The sequence below is a fragment of the Pseudophryne corroboree genome, chromosome 2 (genome assembly GCF_028390025.1).
Source record: "Pseudophryne corroboree isolate aPseCor3 chromosome 2, aPseCor3.hap2, whole genome shotgun sequence".
NCBI classification, from domain to species: Eukaryota; Metazoa; Chordata; class Amphibia; order Anura; family Myobatrachidae; genus Pseudophryne; species Pseudophryne corroboree.
The window spans coordinates 509,563,864-509,585,830 of NC_086445.1; the positions used below are offsets into that span (position 1 = coordinate 509,563,864).

At 42.3% G+C, this 21,967-nt stretch overlaps 1 protein-coding gene across 1 annotated transcript in view; it reads left to right on the top strand.

Annotated features, from left to right (window-relative positions):
• The window catches only part of RNFT1 (ring finger protein, transmembrane 1), an 82,065-nt gene that overhangs the window by 21,921 nt on the left and 38,177 nt on the right, over positions 1-21,967 (top strand). The window contains exons 2-3 of the mRNA XM_063954036.1: positions 10,386-10,813; positions 16,447-16,523. Of these exons, the coding sequence (XP_063810106.1) occupies positions 10,386-10,813; positions 16,447-16,523 (505 nt within the window). The remainder of the gene's footprint in view (positions 1-10,385; positions 10,814-16,446; positions 16,524-21,967) is intronic.

Below are 21,967 nucleotides of genomic sequence, written 5' to 3' on the forward strand. Positions count from 1 at the left end.
TGCACCACAGGTATGGATGGATCGTATACTTGGTGACACAGAGGTAGGTAGAGCAGTGGCCTACTGTACCGTATTGCTATATATTATATACTGGTGGTAAGCAAAATTCTGCACTGTCCTCCTACTATATATACTGCGCACAACTAAAATGCACCACAGGTATGGATGGATAGTATACTTGACGACACAGAGGTAGGTAGAGCAGTGGCCTACTGTACCGTACTGCTATATATTATATACTGGTGGTCAGCAAAATTCGGCACTGTCCTCCTACTATATATACTGCGCACAACTAAAATGCACCACAGGTGTTGATGGATAGTATACTTGACGACACAGAGGTAGGTAGAGCAGTGGACTACTGTACCGTACTGCTATATAATACTGGTGGTCACTGGTCAGCAAAATTCTGCACTGTCCCCCCTACTATATACTACAGTGCAGCACAGATATGGAGCGTTTTTTCAGGCAGAGAACGTAGATATTTGCAAGCACACTGAGCACAGATATTTGCAAGCACACTGAGCACAGATATTTGCAAGCACACTGAGCACAGATATTTGCAGCACACTGAACACAGAAACTGAGAGAACGCTGCACGCCCTCTCCCTATCATCTCCAATGCACGAGTGAAAATGGCGGCGACGCGCGGCTCCTTATATAGAATACGAATCTCGCGAGAATCCGACAGCGGGATGATGACGTTCGTGCGCGCTCGGGTTAACCGAGCAAGGCGGGAGGATCCGAGTCTGCCTCGGAACCGTGTAAAATGGGTGAAGTTCGGGGGGGTTTGGATTCCGAGGAACCGAACCCGCTCATCACTAACCTCAACCTTCAAGGAGGAACTCGCGGCCAAAAAGCTATAAAGGAGGTAAGTCGCACACTAAAGTTGGCAGAACTTCATCCAGCCTTGTCCGCAGTGTTCATTCTGGGAGTCCTAAACTGGGAAGCGGATTTTCTCAGTCGACACGCCATTCAGACAAGCGAATGGGCTCTACACCCGGAGGTTTTCCAGACTCTAGTCGACAAGTGAGGGTTGCCAGAGATAGCTCTTATGGGGTCCCGTCAGAACAACAAAGTTCTCGCATACAGGTCAAAAACAAAGGATCCCAGAGCGATCTTTGTGGATGCCCTGTCGGTGAGATGGGACTTTCATCTGGCTTATGTGTTTCCTCCAGTCACCATATTACCCAAGGTGGTGAGAAAGATAAAGCAAGGAAAGGACGCTGAATTTGGGCGAAGGATTCTCCTGTACAATCAGGAGCGTCCCCACCACTAAATTGCTTTGGGAAATCCCAATGTTATCCTGTGGATAACCTGTGGACCCTGCCGGAGAAATGTATGTTATGGTAAGAACTTACCATTGATAACGCTGTTTTTCCTAAGTCCACAGGATCCACAGGGATCCCAGCCTGATGCACCTGATTTGAGGATCCTTTTACTCATTAATCTCTTCCTTCTTGTACAGAAGGTTGTGCATGTGTGTTCTTCTCGCCTGATTAGGGCTATCTATGATTCTCCTGCCTTAAGCTTTGGGAAAACAACTGATTTGTCTGAGCCAGGAGGTGGGGATATAAGGACGGGCCCGTTGCATGTTGGGAGGCCGAAAAGCTTTGACCGATTGGTGCAAATCCACTATCACTTCATATCCCAATGTTATCCTGTGGATCCTGTGGGCTTAGGAGAAATACCATTATCAACGGTAAGTTCTTACCATAATGTATATTTTGTTTCAGGATTGTTTACTATTTAATATAAACTAGATGTCCTGTACTTATATTAAGGCTATTTTGTGCCATTGTTCATATTACAGCATGGGCCTGATTCAGAGTAGCGATGTTGGGTCTTGGTACACACAGGAACTGCATATTTGGATGCTGCTGTGTATAATTATGCATATGCTTCAGGAGGCATCTTGTGTAAATAGGCACCTTCTGCTTGCTTGAATGATCCGCTGCTACGTCCGAGTACACGGGATCGGATCATCTGCGTAACTCAGGTTATGCAGGATGGCCGGTGTTTGCGCTCTGCCTGGGGCTGGAAATCTGCATTGGAAGTCGCACACCTAAAAAACACGCTTCCTTTTTCGGGAATAATGACCATACCTGCTCCCGACCTGACCCCACCTGTCTATCAGCTAGCGGCTTTTGGGAACTGTGATAGATCTCACAGTAGAATAATGGCGCACATGCAGTACAATCCTGCACATGTGCTGATCTTCTGACATCGGAGTAGTATGCAAAGTATCGGATTTGCATACTACTCTGCCTTAGGCGCAGTGTTTGTACATGTGATGTATTTCTCCTCTTAGATATTTTGCGGTGTCAGGGAAGGAGGCCTAGACTTCAGTGCCTTTTTTAATGTGGATCTTTCCTTGCCTGCGAGATCTTTACAAACAATAAAAAGTAAAATCATCTAATGGCCCTTTATTCTATCCACAAGAATTTAGGATGGTTCAGCTGTCAAAGGGGTGTATGCGTACCTCTCCTAAAGGTAAGCATCCAAAGATTGACTGCTTACTGCCAAATCTCAAACATAAGTACATTTATTAAACTAATTAACCATAAACCAAAACGTATAAAAATACAGATCCAATTAAACATATATCAAACTATATAAGGTTTTTAAAACTTGACTGTTTGAATCATGAATTATAAATTTTTATGTAGTTATTGCCCAAGTCACTTAGGTACAATGCATACAATATTGGTGCTTGATGAATGAATTAGTTCCCCCACTCATGTATCAGATAGTTTACCGTATGTAAAGGAAAGTGAAATACTCAGTGGAAAAGAGGCTATAAAGGAGCCAACTTGTTGTAATGTCCTCTGCGGACTTCTAGCCGTTGATAAGTATAAACGGTGGCTATTAATGATGAGTTTATCCTATTCGACCAGTGAAATCCATGTTCTACTGAGATCCCCGCAGTACATCTACCATTGCATTCAAGTAAGCACCCTGGCATTCTCAACCCACCACAGAGCACTGCACCTCTGACCAGGGATTTGCATCGCGATTTGGCATCTGCATTGTAGGAGTTGTGGCCTCCAGTTATAGAGACGGCAGCCTGAGCAGGTGGCGGCTGCCGGGTGAATTGATTGTATACAACTACATAAGAATTTATAATTAATAATTTAACAAGTCAGGTTTTTTTAAAATAACATTTTTTTTTTCAATAATGATTTTTTATTAATTTCCAAATATAGAAAAGAAAAACCAGATAGAGAAATGTACACGAACATAGGCCATATGAGTACAACTTTGAGCCAATACTGTAGGTCCAATCATATATAACAACTCTGAGTCTAGAAGCTCAGTTCACTAACCGTGTACACATATTCTCTTAACTATCAATCATATATATAACCTTAAGAATAGCAGAGTAGAAAGCGCAGTAGAGAGGGGAGATATAACAAGACAGCGACACATGAGGGTAAAAAAAAATAAAGACAAAGGGAGGAGGATATGCGTGTCAGGGGAGCTCCTCACTCAAATATTGTAACAGAGATAAATAGCTAGTTAGTTAGAGGGGGCATCTGCATTAATGGGTAGTATCAGGTTGTGGAGAATGCAGAATTGCCGTGTCAATGGGATCACTAAAAATTACGGAGTGACCCTGTCTCTCCCGGAATTCACTCCATTTAAACCATCTCATGTAAATAGAAGAAGGGGATGAAGAATACACACATCCCGCTGTTTCAAACAGAAAATGCTTATGGGTATTATTAATAACCGTCTGAATGTGAGGTATGGACTGTGATTTCCACAGTTGGCCTATCGCTGCTTTAGCTGATATTAAGACATGTCCTACGATATACCTGTCGCAGCTGAGAAGAGTGTGAGTAGGGTAGTGAAACAGGGCAAACAGCGGATCCAGTGGCACTGTTGTTCCCACTATTTCCCCCAAAAGAGAGAATACTTCCATCCACCGAGGCCCCAAGACTGGGCAGTTCCAAAAAATATGTAGAATGGTACCCTCGCCACCACATTTTCTCCAGCATAGCTGGAAAGTCGAGGGCCAGATCTGGTGAAGCCGCTGCGGAGTGAAGTACGCCCTATTGCATAATTTATAGAACATTTCTGAGTGCTGGAGACATTTAGAGATTTTAAAGCACAGTGATGAAATTGTATCCCACTCTTCTTCTCGAAGTACAGTAGAGAGATCTCTCTCCCACTTCAACTGCGCAGGTAATTTGCCTTTTTTATTCAAAAGAACAATATACTAGTACCACCTGGATATCCCACCCCTATGGCCCGGGGATGACAATCTAGAGAGCATACTAGCAGGAAAAGGGAGGGGATTTCTGGACCCGTTAACATGCGATTGGAGCCAATGGCGTAGCTGTAAATACTTGAAAAAGTCATGCTTTGAAATCCCAAACTGAGACTGAAGCTGAGAGAACGGGATCAAGCTATTATTCAAAAAAAGATCTTTCAGTCTCACAACTCCAGCGTCAATCCAGGCGTCTAATATAAGATCAGGGATAATACAAGCAACCGTTCTGATAGAGAGGTCCGCTGCGGGTAATATTATATTTGGGTCAGACTCAACCACTGAGTGCCATAGCTTCAGAGTACTTCTAATCGCGTCCCCAGGACCTACCCATTTCGGGACACTATGTATAGGTAATAGAAATAGATCTGTAATATTAATCTGTCCTAAGAAGACTTTTTCAATAACTACCCATGGTTTGGGGGAATGAGCGACAAACCAATCTCGGGCCTGGCTGAGAAGGCAAGCGGAGTGGTATGCATCTAAGTTTGGGTAGGCAACCCCACCAAAGCCCTTGGGCAATGACAGAACTTGCCTAGAGATCCGCGGTTTCGCTCCCTTCCAGATAAAGTTTGATAAGGTTTTATTAGCTTTAACACTAAGAGCTTTAGGGAAATGGCGGGGGATGGCCCGAAACAGATAGAGGAGTTTCGGTAGCAGTACCATCTTTGTTGCAGAGACACTCCCCAGCCAGGAGATTTCATGTAAAGACGACTTTTTAATCAATTTGTCGAAGGCGCTAAATAAAGGTGTGTAGTTACAATCATAAAGGTCTTTATCGAGCGATAGATGTATACCTAAATATTTAATGGATCTCGTATGCCAAGCATATCTGTATCTATCCTTAAGTAAGGCCAGGATATGTGGCGGGATATGAAGCGGTAGAGCTTCCGTTTTGGAAGTATTCAATTTATAGAATGACAGTCTGGAGTACTTATCTAATATGGCATGGAGTCCAATAAGGGAGGATTCGGGGTTTGTCAAACATAATAGAATATAATCTGCGAAGAGGTTGATTTTATGACTCAGTCCCCCTATCTCGGGTCCCGAGATTTCCGTGTCAGACCTAATGGTCTCAGCCAGGGGTTCAATAGCCAGAGCGAAGATCAGGGGAGACAAAGGGCACCCCTGTCTTGTGCCGTTAAGAATTTCGAAACCCCTGGACAGACACCCATTGACATACACCTTGGCGGAGGGGGCAGAATATAATGCACAGATGGAATCTAGAAACCTACCCTGGAATCCAAACTTACCCAGAACTGATCTTAGATATCCCCAGTGCAACCTATCAAACGCCTTCTCTGCGTCGAACGATAGGACGAGGAGGGGCGCTCTATTAGCATTACAATACTCAATGACATTATAAACTCTCCGAGTGTTGTCCGGGGCCTGCCTGCCCGGGACGAAGCCAACCTGGTCAGCAGCTACAAGGGATGGCAATAAGGGGCAAAGACGGTTAGCGATTATCTTAGCAAAAAGCTTTACGTCTGTATTCAACAAAGCTATCGGTCGGTAATTTTGAACGGATGGGGGAGATTTACCCGGCTTAGGGATAGCTACTATCCGCGCTTCAAGCATCTCTTTCGGGAACCTCCCAACCTCCGACGCCTCGTTAAAAACAGCCAACAACACTGGAGCCAAGTCTGCTTTATAGGTTTTGTAAAAATTAGATGGAAAACCGTCTGGGCCCGGGGCTTTATCTCGTGGAAGACCGTCAATAGCTGCCTCAAGTTCAGACATAGTCCATGGGGAGCCGAGGGACAGGCAGGTCTCGGAATTCAGTGTCGGCAGGGATAGGTTTTTTAAAAATGACTGGATTTCAGCCTCGATAGGTTGGGGGGTATCAGGGTCTGACTGTAAGCTGTAGAGTCTGGAGTAATACTCTGCGAAAGTATCTGCTATTCTATATGGATCAGAGACTCTTGAACCCGTGGGAGATAAACAAAGTGGATTCTGGCCTTAGCTCGCCTACCTCTCAGTTTCCGCGCCAAGAGACGCCCTGCCTTATTTCCAAATACATAGAATCTCTGATTCAATCGAGCGAGGTTGCGTTGTACTTCCCGAAGAGAAAAGGTGTTCACCCTTTCCCTTGCGGCCAGCAACAGCTTAAAGGCAGTTCTATTATGGGGGTCAGCCGTGTGTGCTATTTCTAATTTTGCAACTTCTCTCTCGGCTTCAATACGTTCAGCATTTTGAGAGCGTTTCAGCCGTGAAGCTGCCTGAATGGCAGCCCCCCGCATTACAGCCTTACAAGAACACCAATTATTAAAGACTGAAGTATCTTCGGGTTTGTTAGTTTCTAAATATACCTTTAAGGTTTGTTGAATGGCAAGTGAAGCCTCTTGATGGCCAAGCAAGAAATTTCCTAGTCTCCAAGGGCCCGGATATACTTTACGGGCCCCGAGCTTCCACACGACCTTCAGCGGAGAGTGGTCCGACCATGTCATCGGTAGTATGTTAATTTTCATAATGACTGGCAGTGGCATTCTGTCAGTCAGTACGAGATCAATTCTAGAGTATGAGGAGTGGACATGTGAATAAAAGGAGTAATCTCTAACCGTAGGGTGTTTAGTTCTCCACGCATCGTAGAGTTTGTACTCTCCTAGCAATTGGCGAAGTCCGAGGGTATTAATAGGGGAAGGTCTGGGCTTAGCTACGGGACTTCAGGTGGGGAGAGATCTGTCAACAGCGGGGTCTACAACTAAATTGAAGTCCCCCAACAGCATGACTGCACCTTTAGCGTGCCTCTGAATCAGGGAGAATAGATTCCTGCAAAAGGAGAGCTGACCAGAGTTGGGTGCGTAGCAGGAAGCCAAGGTGACAACCGTATCCTCAAGCTTTCCGATTAATACTAAATACCGTCCTTCGGGGTCTACAATTTGGGATTCTAGAGTGAATTGGCAGTCGCTAGTGATTAGTATAGCCACTCCGGCCTTTTTAACCGGGCCATTGGCCATGTAGCAGGTAGGGAAGTGATTATCAAAGAATCTAGGGGGGTCTAATTTCCTAAAATGGGTTTCCTGGATAGCAACCACATTTGCCTTCATTTTATAGAAGGAAGATAAGGCCAGTCTACGCTTTTGTGGGGAATTTAATCCCTTAACGTTCAATGATACTAAGTTAACCATAATAAACTAACCCGGAGACGAAGCATCCGCTTAAACCAAGAAATGCGATTAAAGGTACAATTCCCTGCACACATTTGAAATAAGAAAAAAAAGGCATGGGGGGGACGAGACACAAAAGGAGACACACTGAGAAGGACAAGGAGAGAAGAGAGAAAAACATAGTATACAAAACAAGAAAAGTCGACTCCGTGCAGAGACGAAGCCATAGTAAGGCGCCAAAACATACAGCGCCTCACCAAACAAATTTGGGAGGTTAGTGGCCAACCTCCCCGCAATCAAGTAATCAAACATATGTAAACTTTATATTCCGTTGCACATGGCATATAAACGGGATGTCGTTAAGAATGGAATGATAATCTATTAGCAATGAGTCACAGGATCCCGGGACTGGCAAAGAGCTATACTGTAGGTACAGCAATAAAAGGACTCCGAGAGGAGCATACAGACCAGTCCAGGGGCCTGCGAAACCACAACAACCGTTAACTAGGAAAAACAAAAAAAAGAAATAACCCCGCCATACCGTAGCCTAAAGGGTGTTAAACATGTAGTAACCAGGTCTTTAACTTGTGATAAACCCTGGAATTAGTACAGTCATATGGAAACAGTGCTAGTCCTGTAAATAAACATTCATGGCGGGGAAAAATACCGCAGTGGGGAGGGCCTACTTCCCAACCATCGACCAGTCCTGCTGAAGTCGGTGGTCAGGAGATCCGGACCCCTGGTCTCCAGCTATATTCCATTTGTGAAGAAGTCTCATACCGTCCTCAGCCGAAGACACCACAATAGTTGAACCTTCTCTAGAGATCAATAGACGCGTGGGGAAACCCCATCTATACACGATTCCCGCCTTCCTAAGGGCCACGGTGACAGGCTGAAAGGAACGTCTCCTGGTGAGGGTGTAGTGTGAAAGGTCTCCAAAAAGTTGAAGCGGGCTCAAAGCTTTCACTGTGTCTGAGGAAGGTCTAGCCGCTTTAAGCAGGGATTCCTTAATATGAAAGAAATGGACTCTCATTAAAACATCTCTCGACGCCCCTTCGGGAGCACTGCGGGCCTTCGGGACCCTATGGATACGGTCCAGTATCAAGTCCGCAGATGTAGCGGAGGGAAGCAGCTTCTTGAATATTTCGATTGTATAGTCATGTAGGCTGCTATTAGATACGGATTCCGGTACCCCTCTGAGCTTGAGATTATTTCTGCGTGAGCGGTCCTCCAAGTCTGCTACTTTGTCCCGCAGAGCCGCCACCTCCCCCTCAAGGGTATCATGGGAATCGATAAGAGTATTGTGAGAGCCTACCACTTCGCCCATCTTTGTTTCCAAGTGTCCGGTCCTTTTGCCCAAATCTTCAACAGAGCGCTGGCAAGATTGTAACATAGTGCGAAATTCAGACGCCACCTCATCTTTAAACTGGTGTAACAACTGCTTCATGGCGCCCACTGTTAAGGCTTCGCTGTCTTCCAGGTGAGGAGAGGGGGGGGAATTCTGGGATGTAGATAGAGCCATCATGGGCGAGGGATCCGATCCGGTGGCTGAAGACCCAGGCTCCTGAGACTTATTTCGATAGGGGGAAGGCTTGAAGAAGGTAACTTGAGAGATTGATTTGGAGGCTTTATTCTTTTTTGGAGCCATCCTGTATCACTTCGAGGGAATGAGAGAACCCCAGTAGAAAGGAGAATTCCGTCTAAGGTCGAGGACGGCAGATATCCTCTTACACCATGTGCGTGGTTACATCAGCTAAAACGATTGCGGGGAGTTACGGTGAGGATTCATTGAAGAGGTGTCTACATCCTATATATGCCGTAGCGTGCCACTTTTCCATGGCTGTACGAGATGTAATATAAAAAGTAAAGAACAGCAGCTGCGGGGTTGAGATTCTGGGTTGCTTCCCTGTTGAAATAGGGAGTTCAATTCTTCACAACTCCAGCAGGGGCAGCATAGAGCAGAAAAGATGTGCCTGTTCTGCCACCTCCAAGATGGCCGCCATCAGTTATAAGTGCTGTGTCTTCACTCGGGTTTATTCGGCGCTGCCCCCAGGGGTTTATATGTGTGCAGGGCCCCCCGTCCAGTCAGCATCGACTGCCAGTCTCCCCCGTTATTTTACGCGGCCAGCTGACCTTTTACAGTAGTGCAGCGCCAGATTTTCTGCAGACGCCACACCCAATATGGCCGCTGCCACCGGAGCTCCGTGGGTCTGGTTGGCTCCTGTGATCTCAGGGGTGCTTGGGCCCTTCTCGGTCGCTCGTTCAGGCCCCTCCAGGCAGGGGGCACACAGCAGGACAGCGGGGTGAGTCGTGGGGCAGCGTTTAAGCGGCCGGGGAACGTCCAATCTCGGGCGGGGGGAAGTCACTAATTGAGGCCCCGGCTTCACCTCACAGGGAAGGCCGCAACCCGCAAGCACTGGACAGGCCCGTGCTCCGGCTCCGCAGCTCGCTCCCTGGGTGCCCTGAGTAATAGGGGCAACTGTGGGATGATATAGGGGAGGTATAGGTGGGGTGAAGGTAGATTTAAGGGGTTATAAGGGCTTGGTCCGGCAGGAGCTCTCTAGGGACACTTCCTCTCAGTCAGGCCTCAAGCCACGCCCCCCCTTAAAATAACATTTTATAAAATATGGTATGTGTAATTGTATCTGTATTGTTATTATTTAGATATTTGTGTTAATGGTCAGTTTGTTTAATAAAAATACTTGTGCTTGTGAGTTTGCAGTATAATTGGATGCGTGTGTGCAGTCAGAAAATCTTTAAATGCTTACCTGAGAGATCTTTAGCTTGATTATATGGCACTTTTTAACAGAATCAAATTTTATATGCCAGCTTTTAGTTGTTGTTGTTGTTGTTGTTGTTGTTGTTTTATTAAGTGTGTGGAAGTTTATTTTATATATTTAGAGAGACTGTTCTTTCTAGAAATCTGTTCTATTACTTAGGTGACATGTTTCAAAAAGTCTCTTATTCGTTAAAAACTTTTAATTTTTATTGTATTTTTAATTCAGGAAATGTAGCAGCGAGGACAGTAATTTAGACAGTAAGAAGACCCTCATCATGCAAACAAGCTCTGGACATGACCATCAGACTGGAAATGACGGCTCTTCAGCCAGCCTTCCTTTTCCTGCTGCTCGTCCAGCAGCAGAAGGTTCCTGCAATACAGGAGATGTGGCAATAAATATGCACCCATCAAATTCTGACAATGGAACAAGGTCTGCCACCAAACATGCCAGACCAACCATACGTCTTCAGAGTCGACATGGCCATACACACTCTAATTCTGATGACGCGGGTGGGCAAGAAGAGTCAAATAGCACAGACACAAGAGAACACGGCAACAGTAACTCAGAACTCCTGCATGTCTATCAGTGGCTGAATAAAAGTTTTCCATATATTTTAATTTTTAGTGCCAAGCTAATTGTTCAGCACATGACAGGTATTGCTAGTTTTTAATTTCAAATCTACATTCTTTTCCAAATTAAATATATTTATTGGTTTTTGCCAACCATTTTCATCTCATTAGAGAGCAGTATAGACTTATAGTGGTGGAATTCAATTGTTTTTTGGGTGCCCATATCTAATGGGCGTCTGACGGAGCATTCTATTGTTTTTCCGAACTGCATGATTTCTACTTGCAGCCTCCTGGGTTGGCTAACAGAAACTGTTGAAAAGCTGGATGTTTGAGTGCCCAAACTGTTGTATCGGTAGCATGCCCAATACTTTGCACGGGTTTAGTTGTTTTACACGTCTAAACCCGGTGCATTTGGGTGCTGTAAGTAATGGGTACCCAAAACAATGGCATAGCTCGATCAGGTGCCCATTGCTTACGGGTGTATAAAAAACGATTTAAATCCCCCCCTTAAAGTGTATTTGGCTCCTCTGTGTTTATATAGTTTCTTTAGGACACAGGGGTCTATTCATGAAGCATTGTAAAGAGTGGAGAAGTGAACCACAGTGAAGAAGTTGCCCATGGTATCCAATCCGCATTGAAGTAACATTTATTATTTCCATACTATACAATTGTACGGAGCAGCTGATTGGTTGCTATGGGCAACATCTCCGCTGGCTCACTTTTCCACTCTTTTCACTGCTTCATGAATAAACCCCTTTATTTGAATTGCTGGAGAACAGTGCACAAATCCTGCTCTCAGCGATGATATTTGTATGATGTCACTAGGGTTTTTGCAGCCTTGTAGTTGGATACTCTTTAATGATAAAGTGTAAATTGATGATTAATCCTGATCAGAAAAAGAGAAATCTGCCACAAGTAGTGTTTTGTTTATTTTTCTGTTTTTAATTATTATTATTTTTTCTTTTCATTTTACCTTTTTAATCGTACCACAGAATAGTAACTATTAATAGTTGGTTTGTTTTTTTATTATTATTTTTTTTGCAGTGCCTTGACTGCTCCAGTCATACTGCATTCTTTTCCGTGGAGTATGTGACTCCTCTTAATATTCTGAAGGGGTATTTCTTTCCAACTAGGTGTGTGTATATTATATCATATAGGACTCATCACTCACCATTGTAACCTCACTCACCGTAATACATAAATAGGTATTTGATTCATGGATTGATCAATGCATTTTGGGAGGAATTAAATTACAGGAAAAAAACTTTGGGAGCGAAATACTGACAGAAACTGCATTTTCTCCTGAAAACACACATGTTCAGTTTTCGTGAGAAATAGCCACATTTTCAGACCAACATGGGGCTGTTTTCGAGGATTTGTTTCTCCTGCGCGTGGCAGTAGAAACATAATCCCAGATAAGACGGCGCAAGCTATGTCTTATCTGGGATAATTGAATAGCCTCGGGCTTGACAAGTACCCATGGTCAATGAAAGCGGGTAATTGAATTCCCTCCTTAAGCTTGCAGCCCAACGTCAAGGGACCCCAATTCACTGCAAGTCTTTTGAAAACCTGGTTACTCCTCTCATTCAACCCCTGACGTTAATAGACTTGCCTGTATTACATATGACAGAGATTTTTTCCAGACAGTATTTTTATTGCACACCAGTCTGCTCTTAATTCATTTCCGATTTATAAAATAAATAAATAAAATTAAGTGAAATTTAAAAAAAAATGTTGCTGCATAGAATTCAACCTGTGTACCGTGGAAGCTCCCTGTTACATAGAATAAAGATACTGCCCATAATGTGAGAAAATGGATACTGCATCATACCACCCAGGCACTGCCTAGACAAGGCCACTTGTCTAGGCAGACTTGTGAGGGATGACGCAGTGAGGGATGCTATCATTTTGAGAGAGCTATAGAGTTCAGTGGCTGAGACTGCAGTGAAGGTGCACCAGTCATTTGTCAGAATATGAATGATAACTCACAAACTTTTCTTTCACTCATGGTTAGTGGTTGGGTGAAGCCATTTATTGTTAAACAACTGTGTTTACTCTTTTTAAATCATAATGACAACAGAAACTACCCAAATGACCCTGATCAAAAGTTTACATACCCTGGAGATTTTGGCCTGATAACATGCACACAAGTTGACACAAATGGGTTTGAATGGCTACTAAAGGTAACCATCCTCATCTGTGATCTGTTTGCTTGTAATCAGTGTGTGTGTATAAAAGGTCAGTGAGTTTCTGGACTCCTGAAAGACCCTTGCATCTTTCATCCAGTGCTGCACTGACGTGTCTGGATTCTGAGTCATGGAGAAAGCAAAAGAATTGTCAAAGGATCTGCGGGAAAAGGTAATTGAACTGTATAAAACAGGAAAGGGATATAAAGATATCCAAGCAATTGAGAATGCCAATCAGCAGTGTTCAAACTCTAATTAAGAAGTGGAAAATGAGGGATTCTGTGGAAACCAAATCACGGTTAGGTAGACCAACAAAAATTTCAGCCACAACTGCCAGGAAAATTGTTTGGGATGCAAAGAAAAATCCACAAATAACTCTCTGAAAAAAAATGGTGTGGTTGTTTCAAGATGCACAATAAGGAGGCATTTGAAGAAAAATGGCCTGCATGGTCGAGTCGCCAGAAGAAAGCCATTACTACGCAATTGCCACAAAGCATCCCGCTTACAATACTCCAAACAGCACAGAGACAAGCCTCAAAACTTCTGGAACAAAGTCATTTGGAGTGATGAGACCAAAATTTAACTTTCTGGCCATAAACGTTACATTTGGAGAGGAGTCAACAAGGCCTATGATGAAAGGTACACCATTCCTACTGTGAAACACAAAGGTGGATCGCTGATGTTGTGGGGATGTGTGAGCTACAAAGGCACTGGAAACTTGGTCAAAATTGATGGTAAGATGAATGCAGCATGTTATCAGAAAATACTGGTGGAAAATTTGCACTCATCTGCCTGGAAGCTGCGCATGGGACGTACTTGGACGTTCCAACATGACAATGATCCAAAACACAAGGCCAAGTCGACCAGTCATTGGCTACAGCAGAATAAAGCGAAGGTTCTGGAGTGGCCATCTCAGTCTCCTGACCTCAATATCATTGAGCCACTCTGGGGAGATCTCTTAAACGTGCAGTTCATGCAAGACCGCCCAAGAATTTACAGGAACTGGAGGCTTTTTGCCAAGAAGAATGTGCAGCTTTACCATCTGAGAAAATAAAGAGCCTCATCCACAACTACCAAAAAAGACTTCAAGTTGTCATTGATGTTAAAGGGAGCAATACACTGTATTAAGAACTGGGGTATGTAAACTTTTGATCAGGGTAATTTGGGTAGTTTCTGTTGTCATTATGATTTACAAAGAGTAAACACAGTTGTTTGACAATAAATGGCTTCACCCAACCACTAACCATGAGTGAAAGAAAAGTTTGTGAGTTATCATTCATATTCTCTGACAAATGGGCAGAAAATAGTAACTTTGGGTACAATGACTTGATTCTCCTAATTTCATAAGCCTGCAGTAAGATCATTGATGAAGCAGCTCCCAAGACGTGTATTCACTAGAAGAGAGCGGTCATTCAGCACAGAAGGCAGCAACAGGGAGAGGCAAGTCCAGAGGGTCACAAAAAGCAGCTAACCTGGTGACTGATATATATTAATGTGGCAGGAGCAGACTGACAGCACTGTGAGATCGAAGGGAGCTGCTATGGCTGAGCATGCGCAGCCAGTAGCTCCCCAGGACATTCTGTATGCAGAGAGCTACTGTACATATCTCTCTGCTGATGCAGCAGCTCCACGACCGTGATTGCGTTTGCGGCTTTTACTGAGAGACACTGCTGTTTCTGTCTCAAAAATAAAATATTTGGCTCATCGAGGGGGTTTCCAAATACTGTGAAATCCCCACTGCGTGCGCCACTGTATGTGTGATACATACCTAACAAATACAATTCCTCAGAAAACACCATACCAGCAGTGAAGTATGGGTGTGGCAGCATCATATTGTGGGGATGCTTTTCTTTAGTGGGCATCCTATTAAAATTGAATTACCAGTGGATGGTCCAGAATACTGGTGAGAAACTGAAAAACAATATACTTGAGTCTTCTAGAAAAACAAAGCTTGGGAGAAAGTTCACCTTTCAGAAAGACAATGATCCCATGCACAAGGCCAAAGCACCACTGGTGTGGTTGAACAACAAACATAGGATGTTTTATAAATCAAATTCCAGGTTGCTTGTTTATAAGCTTCATGTTATCAAACCCGGCGCTGCCAATTGTATGTATGGCCAAAATTTAAAAGGGCAATGTTTTTATTAGCAGTGTTTGTAATAGAGACAAGTCTGGTGACTTCTTATGGGATGAAATACTTTTAACAAGTATAGGTATAAAAAAAAAGTGTATGTATAGATATATAATATTATAAAGAACACCGCAGGTCGCCTCTGAGCCCGCACGGGCTCCCCGTCGGGATCCCGGCATCGGTATGCTGACTGACCGCCAGTCAGCCATACTACACCCCTGAGCACATTAGTCTTCCACCTCTTATCTCAGATGTTATCTGTGTCACAGCACAAAGCCAATAATAATCTTGAAATGACCTGTTCTGTTTTCCAAGTCGGAAATTCTACATCGGTCCCAGTTATTAACTGCAGCTCAGCCTGCTCCACCTCCTATTTCACACTGAAACTTATAGAGACAAACTTACATGTAGTGCAGAATACCATCAGGAATGTGACACTGGATGGGCCACCCTCCCTGGTAGATTTTTCTCCAGAAGAAGAATCACACCCATCATTTAAGAAGCTGCAGTTTTAAGAGCCATAACCAGCATGATTGGCAAAGTATCTGCTCTTGTCCCTAAGAACAGACACACTGCAATTTCTATGGTGAAAAGCTCCAGAGCTTAGACACATCCCCTGGCTAAGGAGTACTTTGCTAGTGCTTTTCTCCTTTCTGATGCGCACGCCACGCTGCGGGGTCAGCAAGCTGCGCCCGTCACCGGTTCTGTTCCCACTCTATGGGTGTTGTGGATACCCACTAGTGGGAATAGTCCCTGTTAGTCGGCATTCCGACTGTCGAGATTTGGAGCGAGCGGGATGTAGGGGTCGGTAGTGTGCGGTCACATAACTACATCCCTACATACAGTACATAAACACATGCATAAAACTGATTTTGTTAGGCCTCCTAGATGCCTGTACTAGTCTTAGGGGCCCCGTACACTATGTGTGATGACTGAGGCTGATATGTCTGAGGCTGAAGTCGGTGGCGATTTCCCTTGAACTCTCCCGGGAGTGGTTCCATACGATTTGCATGCAATATATCTTATGCAATCCCAGCCATGCCTGCGGGAACAGACATATTACGAGTGCAGCACTAACGATCTAGGGGAGCCAATCCGACCCTCACGGGAACACGCATCGGATCGGAAACGCATCCAAAATGCCCGATTTCACCCGATATATCGGCCCGTATGCCCGAAATTGGATGAAACCGGGCATTATCGTTCAAGTGTATGGGGCCCTTTTACTGCAATCGCTGGCTCCACTTATTTTATTTTTCATTCTGAAGAGTGTAGGCAGTGCTTGTTTCAGATGTATAATTTGCATTTAAGATTTTATTTTATCTTTCAACCTTTGTTGCTTTTCATATGTTTCTATTTCATTTTGATATTTTAACTGCTTTTATTTTGTTTTCTAATAGGCATTTCAGTTGGAATTGGTCTGCTAACAACTTTTCTGTATGCAAACAAATGCATTGTAAATCAGGTTTTTCTAAGAGTAAGTAAGCTTACAACTGAGTATCATTACTAGTGATTACAAACACAATAATGTGTAATTTGCCTGTTTTGGAGAACTGCAATTAATTTTCAGTTTGGATCTTTCGTTTTGTATTTTAAATACTTCTTTATTTCTTTATATGTTGGGATCTTGTAATATTTGTTAACACAGTGTTATTGTTTTAGCACATTTCCATATGAATGCCCTCCAGAAACTTGAATTGGCATGTACTTTCACAAATTAGAAAATTTGGATGATAAGGGGCGTACACACGTAGCGATGTGTATAGAGATGTGTGCTGAGCGATCTAGCACAGAACGCTCCGCACACAGCACGAAGTGTGCTGAGCGAGGAGGGAGCTCACTTCACCCAGCGATCTCCCTAGATTTGGCATGCATGCAGGCCAATCTAGAACTGGCGATAGCGCATTGCTGTCGCTATGGGGCATGCGCACGGAGACATCCATGCTTAATTTATAAGCAGTCTAGTAAGATTGCTTAGAAATTAAGCATACTGTATGTGCATCTCTCCGTGTGTACCCTCCTTTATTGTCAAGTTATATAATGTAGGTTTGATTATAAAGGCTAACTTTATAAACTTTGAATGCACCTAGTATGGCATATATAAGCTGAACGTCTAATGTTTTATTGATTTAACTTTTAACATATCTGCTATTATTTATGATGCGTTTTTGTAACATTGCATTGAAATTTTAAGTTTATTAACACTAATAATCAACTCAACTGCCTTATCAAAAATTCAGATGTGATCTGAATGGAATCTTGTTTAAAAAAAATAAAAAATGGTTGACATTAAAAAATATTAATATTTGTGTCTTATGTGGAAAATGGGACACATTCTGTGGGTGGAATTCAAATGTTTGAAAAGTCGGTTAGGTGTCTGTTTTTTCCTGTCTATTAGATAGGAAAAAACACTCCCAACTGACTTTTCAAGCATTTGAATCTTCCCCCTGTGTGTGTTCCACTAATAAGAATTCTAAAAAAAAAAAAAAAAGAGATAAGGGGTGCAAAGTTGAGAAATGTTATTGGATGTCAGTTCAATAGTATGTTTAGCCAGAAATGTTCATACACCTGGAAGTCCAGATCCATTTAGATTAATGCAGCAATATCTAAATACTGAGTACTGTAGTTAAAGAAACAGCTGATGAATACATTGGAAGAGGAGATGAATGAAAAGGGTCAGGTATAAATGGGTGTTGTCAGTTTACAGGTGAATTTGATCTGTCATCTAATAGCATCTATTTTAACTTTGCTCCACTTATCGCTAATGTAACAGTCTGGTGAGAGGTGTACACTGGTGTGCACTTAGTATGTTCTTACACAGTACGTTATGGACACCGATATAACAATTTGCAGCCCATCATGAAGTCTTACTTATTTTATACATTTATAAGTTTGTCCTTTGCTGATACATTTAATGTTTTTTGTACCTTTTTGTGTCTGGCTTTATTAAAACAATAATCCTTTTTGAATGCTGTCTACTTTATTATTAATTATTAGTGACTTGTTTTGTAATAAAAAATAATAATATTCAAAACCTTGTTTAAAATTTGACTATAGAACAGGTACCTACCTACTTTACTGCAACTTTTGGTTGCCATTGCAGTACTGCCAATTTGAAAATGGTGGTTTGCAAAGTTACTAGGTTTGGCCCATTTTAGCAGCTTTGTGGGCGGAGCATAATTCCACATGCGAGTTAGGAACCAGAACATATTTCTTATACAGGTTGAGTATCCCATATCCAAATATACCGAAATACAGACTTTTTTGAGTGAGATAGTGAAACCTTTGTTTTTTGATGGCTCAATGTACTCAAACTTTGTTTAATACACAAAGTTATTAAAAATATTGTATTTAATGACCTTCAGGCTGTGTGTATAAGGTGTATATGAAACATAAATGAATTGTGTGAATATAGACACACTTTGTTTAATGCACAAAGTTATAAAAATATTGGCTAAAATGACCTTCAGGCTGCGTGTATAAGGTGTATATGAAACATAAATGAATTGTGTGAATATAGACACACTTTGTTTAATGCACAAAGTTATAAAAATATTGGCTAAAATGACCTTCAGGCTGTGTGTATAAGGTGTATATGTAACATAAATGCATTCTGTGCTTAGATTTAGGTCCCATTACCATGATATATCATTATGGTATGCAATTATTCCAAAATACGGAAAAATCCCATATCCAAAATACCTCTGGTCCCAAGCATTTTGGATAAGGGATACTCAACCTGTACATGCAAAGTCAAATTAGCAAATGGACAACAAATGATAACATTGTATCATCTTTCTCCACACTTCACCTTTCTGGTCATTTCACAGCTGAATGAAACCACATGACTCTAAATAGATAATTACTCTGGAAAGACTAGTATATTGTATTTTTGCAGGAGACTGACACTTGTTCAATGACTGATTTTACAGAATATATGACAATGTAACCCCCCAATGTAAATTATACAGCATATGGTCATGGATCTCTTGCAGTAGTTGGTGCTTTTTCTTCAGAACACAATATTTTATTTTCCTTGGGCTTACCGATTTCCGGGGAATTCCAATGACAAACATGTTTTCTACGTTTGTATTCGATATGTTTTTTAAGCTATTTATTCCTTTCCGTTTCAGTACTCTTTCAAAATCTGTCTAAAGAAAGAAAAGTAGCGTCATTGATGTGTTTGTGGAGCATGTTACAAGCCTTTGTCTGTTGATTTTGTGGTGGCATTCTGTGTGGACTGTATTTTTCAGCCATAAGTATACCTCATGATGGAGTAAATTTACTAAGGTGGGAGTTTTTTTTAGAACTGGTGATAATGCTCATCACAACCAATCAGATTGTACTTAACACTTTTCTTGCTGCTTCTAGAAGATAATAGATAAAATCTGATTTCTATGGGCAACATCACCTGTTCTAAAAAAACTTCCACCTTTAGCAAGTTTACCTTGATATGTCTGAATAACATTGTTCATAGACATATCTGGTGGACGATGATTTAGATTTCTCTTCTGTTCATTCACATTGCATGTTGATAAAAATAAACATATATATATATATATATATATTTTTTATATATATATATATATATATATATATATATATATATATATATATATATATATATATAATGTGTGTGTTTTTTATTTTTTTATTAACTGGTTACATTAATATTCGCACCCCAGAGTTAAAAATTATCTGCAATTATAGCTCTAAAGGGCCCTACACATTGGCAGATCTCACTGCACGATATTCATATCGAAATCAAAATTATCTGTGCATTTAAGCTTATGTATATATCTTTCCAATTATAATCCTCATGACCTCTAAGAACAGAATGCCACCAATTTTGTATAAAACCAGTTACATTGTGATTTGCATGTGACTGTACATACTTGTTTGTCATTTCATGCTCAGTTAACATACAGCGGAACAACACCAGTAAATAGGCATAAGAACTTTTAACTCTAACAAGTGAAACCTTACACTCTCAGCCTAGATAACTCTGGTTTAATCTCAAAAGAACTATGTACCACAAATTGATTTTCCACATTGCTCTTCATGTAGTATTCATAAAGACCATTACATTAATCAATCCCAGCAACTCGCCCCTCTGTACATGTTGCCCCCTCAATTATTCACTGCCCTCTTATTAGCACTCATGAGCTTTTTACTTCCCTATACTCACTGACAATAACATATACAACCTCTCACCATAAAAAACTTTCACAAATCCCTGACACCCACATTTATCTCTCTTATGCTTCTGATAGCTGGTGACATTTCACCAAATCCAGGACTCGGCCATTTGCGTCGCTCACATTCACCTGATTCACAGCAACATAGAGATCCAGCTAACCTCATAAACATCACATGTCTTCCATCATCCTCCAGATCACTAAAATGTGCCTTATGGAATTCACGCTCTGTTTGTAACAAATTAACATCCATGCATGACCTCTTAATATCTAACAGCTTCAATCTGCTGGCTATAACAGAAACCTGGATCACACAATCAGACACAGCCTCCCCTGCAGCACTGGCACATGGTGGTCTCCACTTTACACACACCTCCAGGCCTGGTAACCATAAAGGAGAAGGAATTGGACTTTTACTTTCCCAATCTTTCGCATACACTGTTCTACCACAGGCTCCATCACTCACATTTACATCATTTGAAGCACATTCTATTAGGGTTTACTCTCTTTTCTCTCTGCATGTTGCAGCTATCCATCACCTACCTGGGCATCCCAAACAATTTCTGGAAGATTTTCCGGCCTGGCTCCCTCATCTCCTATCCTCTGACATCTCCACCTTTATCATGGGTGATTTCAATATTGCTATTGATTGTCCAAAATCTGCTGCTCACACCTCCAAACTACTCTCCCTAACCTCCTCTCTTGGCGTCTCCACCAGACTATGCTCCGTTTTTGAACTCACTAACACTCCTTTCCCCCACCTCAGATCACAACCTTATCACCTGCATGCTCTCCTCTGTTAATTCAAACTCTGTGTTGCTGAAGTCCTCCAATCCTCCTCAAACCCGCAGAAATATTAACACAATTAATCTTCAAGAATTTACCACCTCACTCCAACAACTGCTTTCACCTATTTCTGAATTCACCTCTCCTGAGATGGATGTATCAAACCTGAACCAGACTCTAGAACTAGCCCTTGATGAAGTGGCGCCAGCTACCTATCACGCCACGTAGGCCTAGATGTCGACCATGGCACTCTAAATTAACAAGACAACTACAAAAACTCACACGTAAACTTGAACGTCAGTGGTGTAAATCTCGAATTTCAAGTGACTTCCTCACATATAAGACTGTCTACCACTCTTATAGAAATGCCCTGGACACTTCCAAACAAACATATTTCCAAACTCTTATCTCTGCTCAAGCCTGTAACCCCAAACAGCTCTTTAATACATTTTAAATCACTTCTGAATCCTCCCTCACCTACCCCACTTGCCACTATCAAGGCACAGGATCTTGCTTCCTACTTCAAAGAGAAGATTGATAAGATCCCAGATTAAATGGTATGCTCTTTGGCAGCCAGTGATCTGCTCAGTTCTTTACCTGAACCCTCTGGCACTCTCTTCATTTGATCCCACAAATGAAGATGAAGTATCATCACTCTTCTGATCCTGCTTCTCTACCACCTCTCCTCTTGATCCTTTACCCTCACAAATAAGTAAATCGCTGTCTCCGGTGCTCATCCCTACCTTAACTAACATCTGCAATCTCTCTCCCCCCCCCCCCCCCTCTCTCTCCCCCTCTCTCTCTCCCTCCCCCCTTCCCCCCGGTATATTTCCTCCACTCTTCAAGCATGCAGTGATTGCTCCCATTTTGAAAAAACAAAATTCTGACCCTAACACTCTCTCGAACTACCGCCCTATCTCTCAGCTCCCTTGTCTCC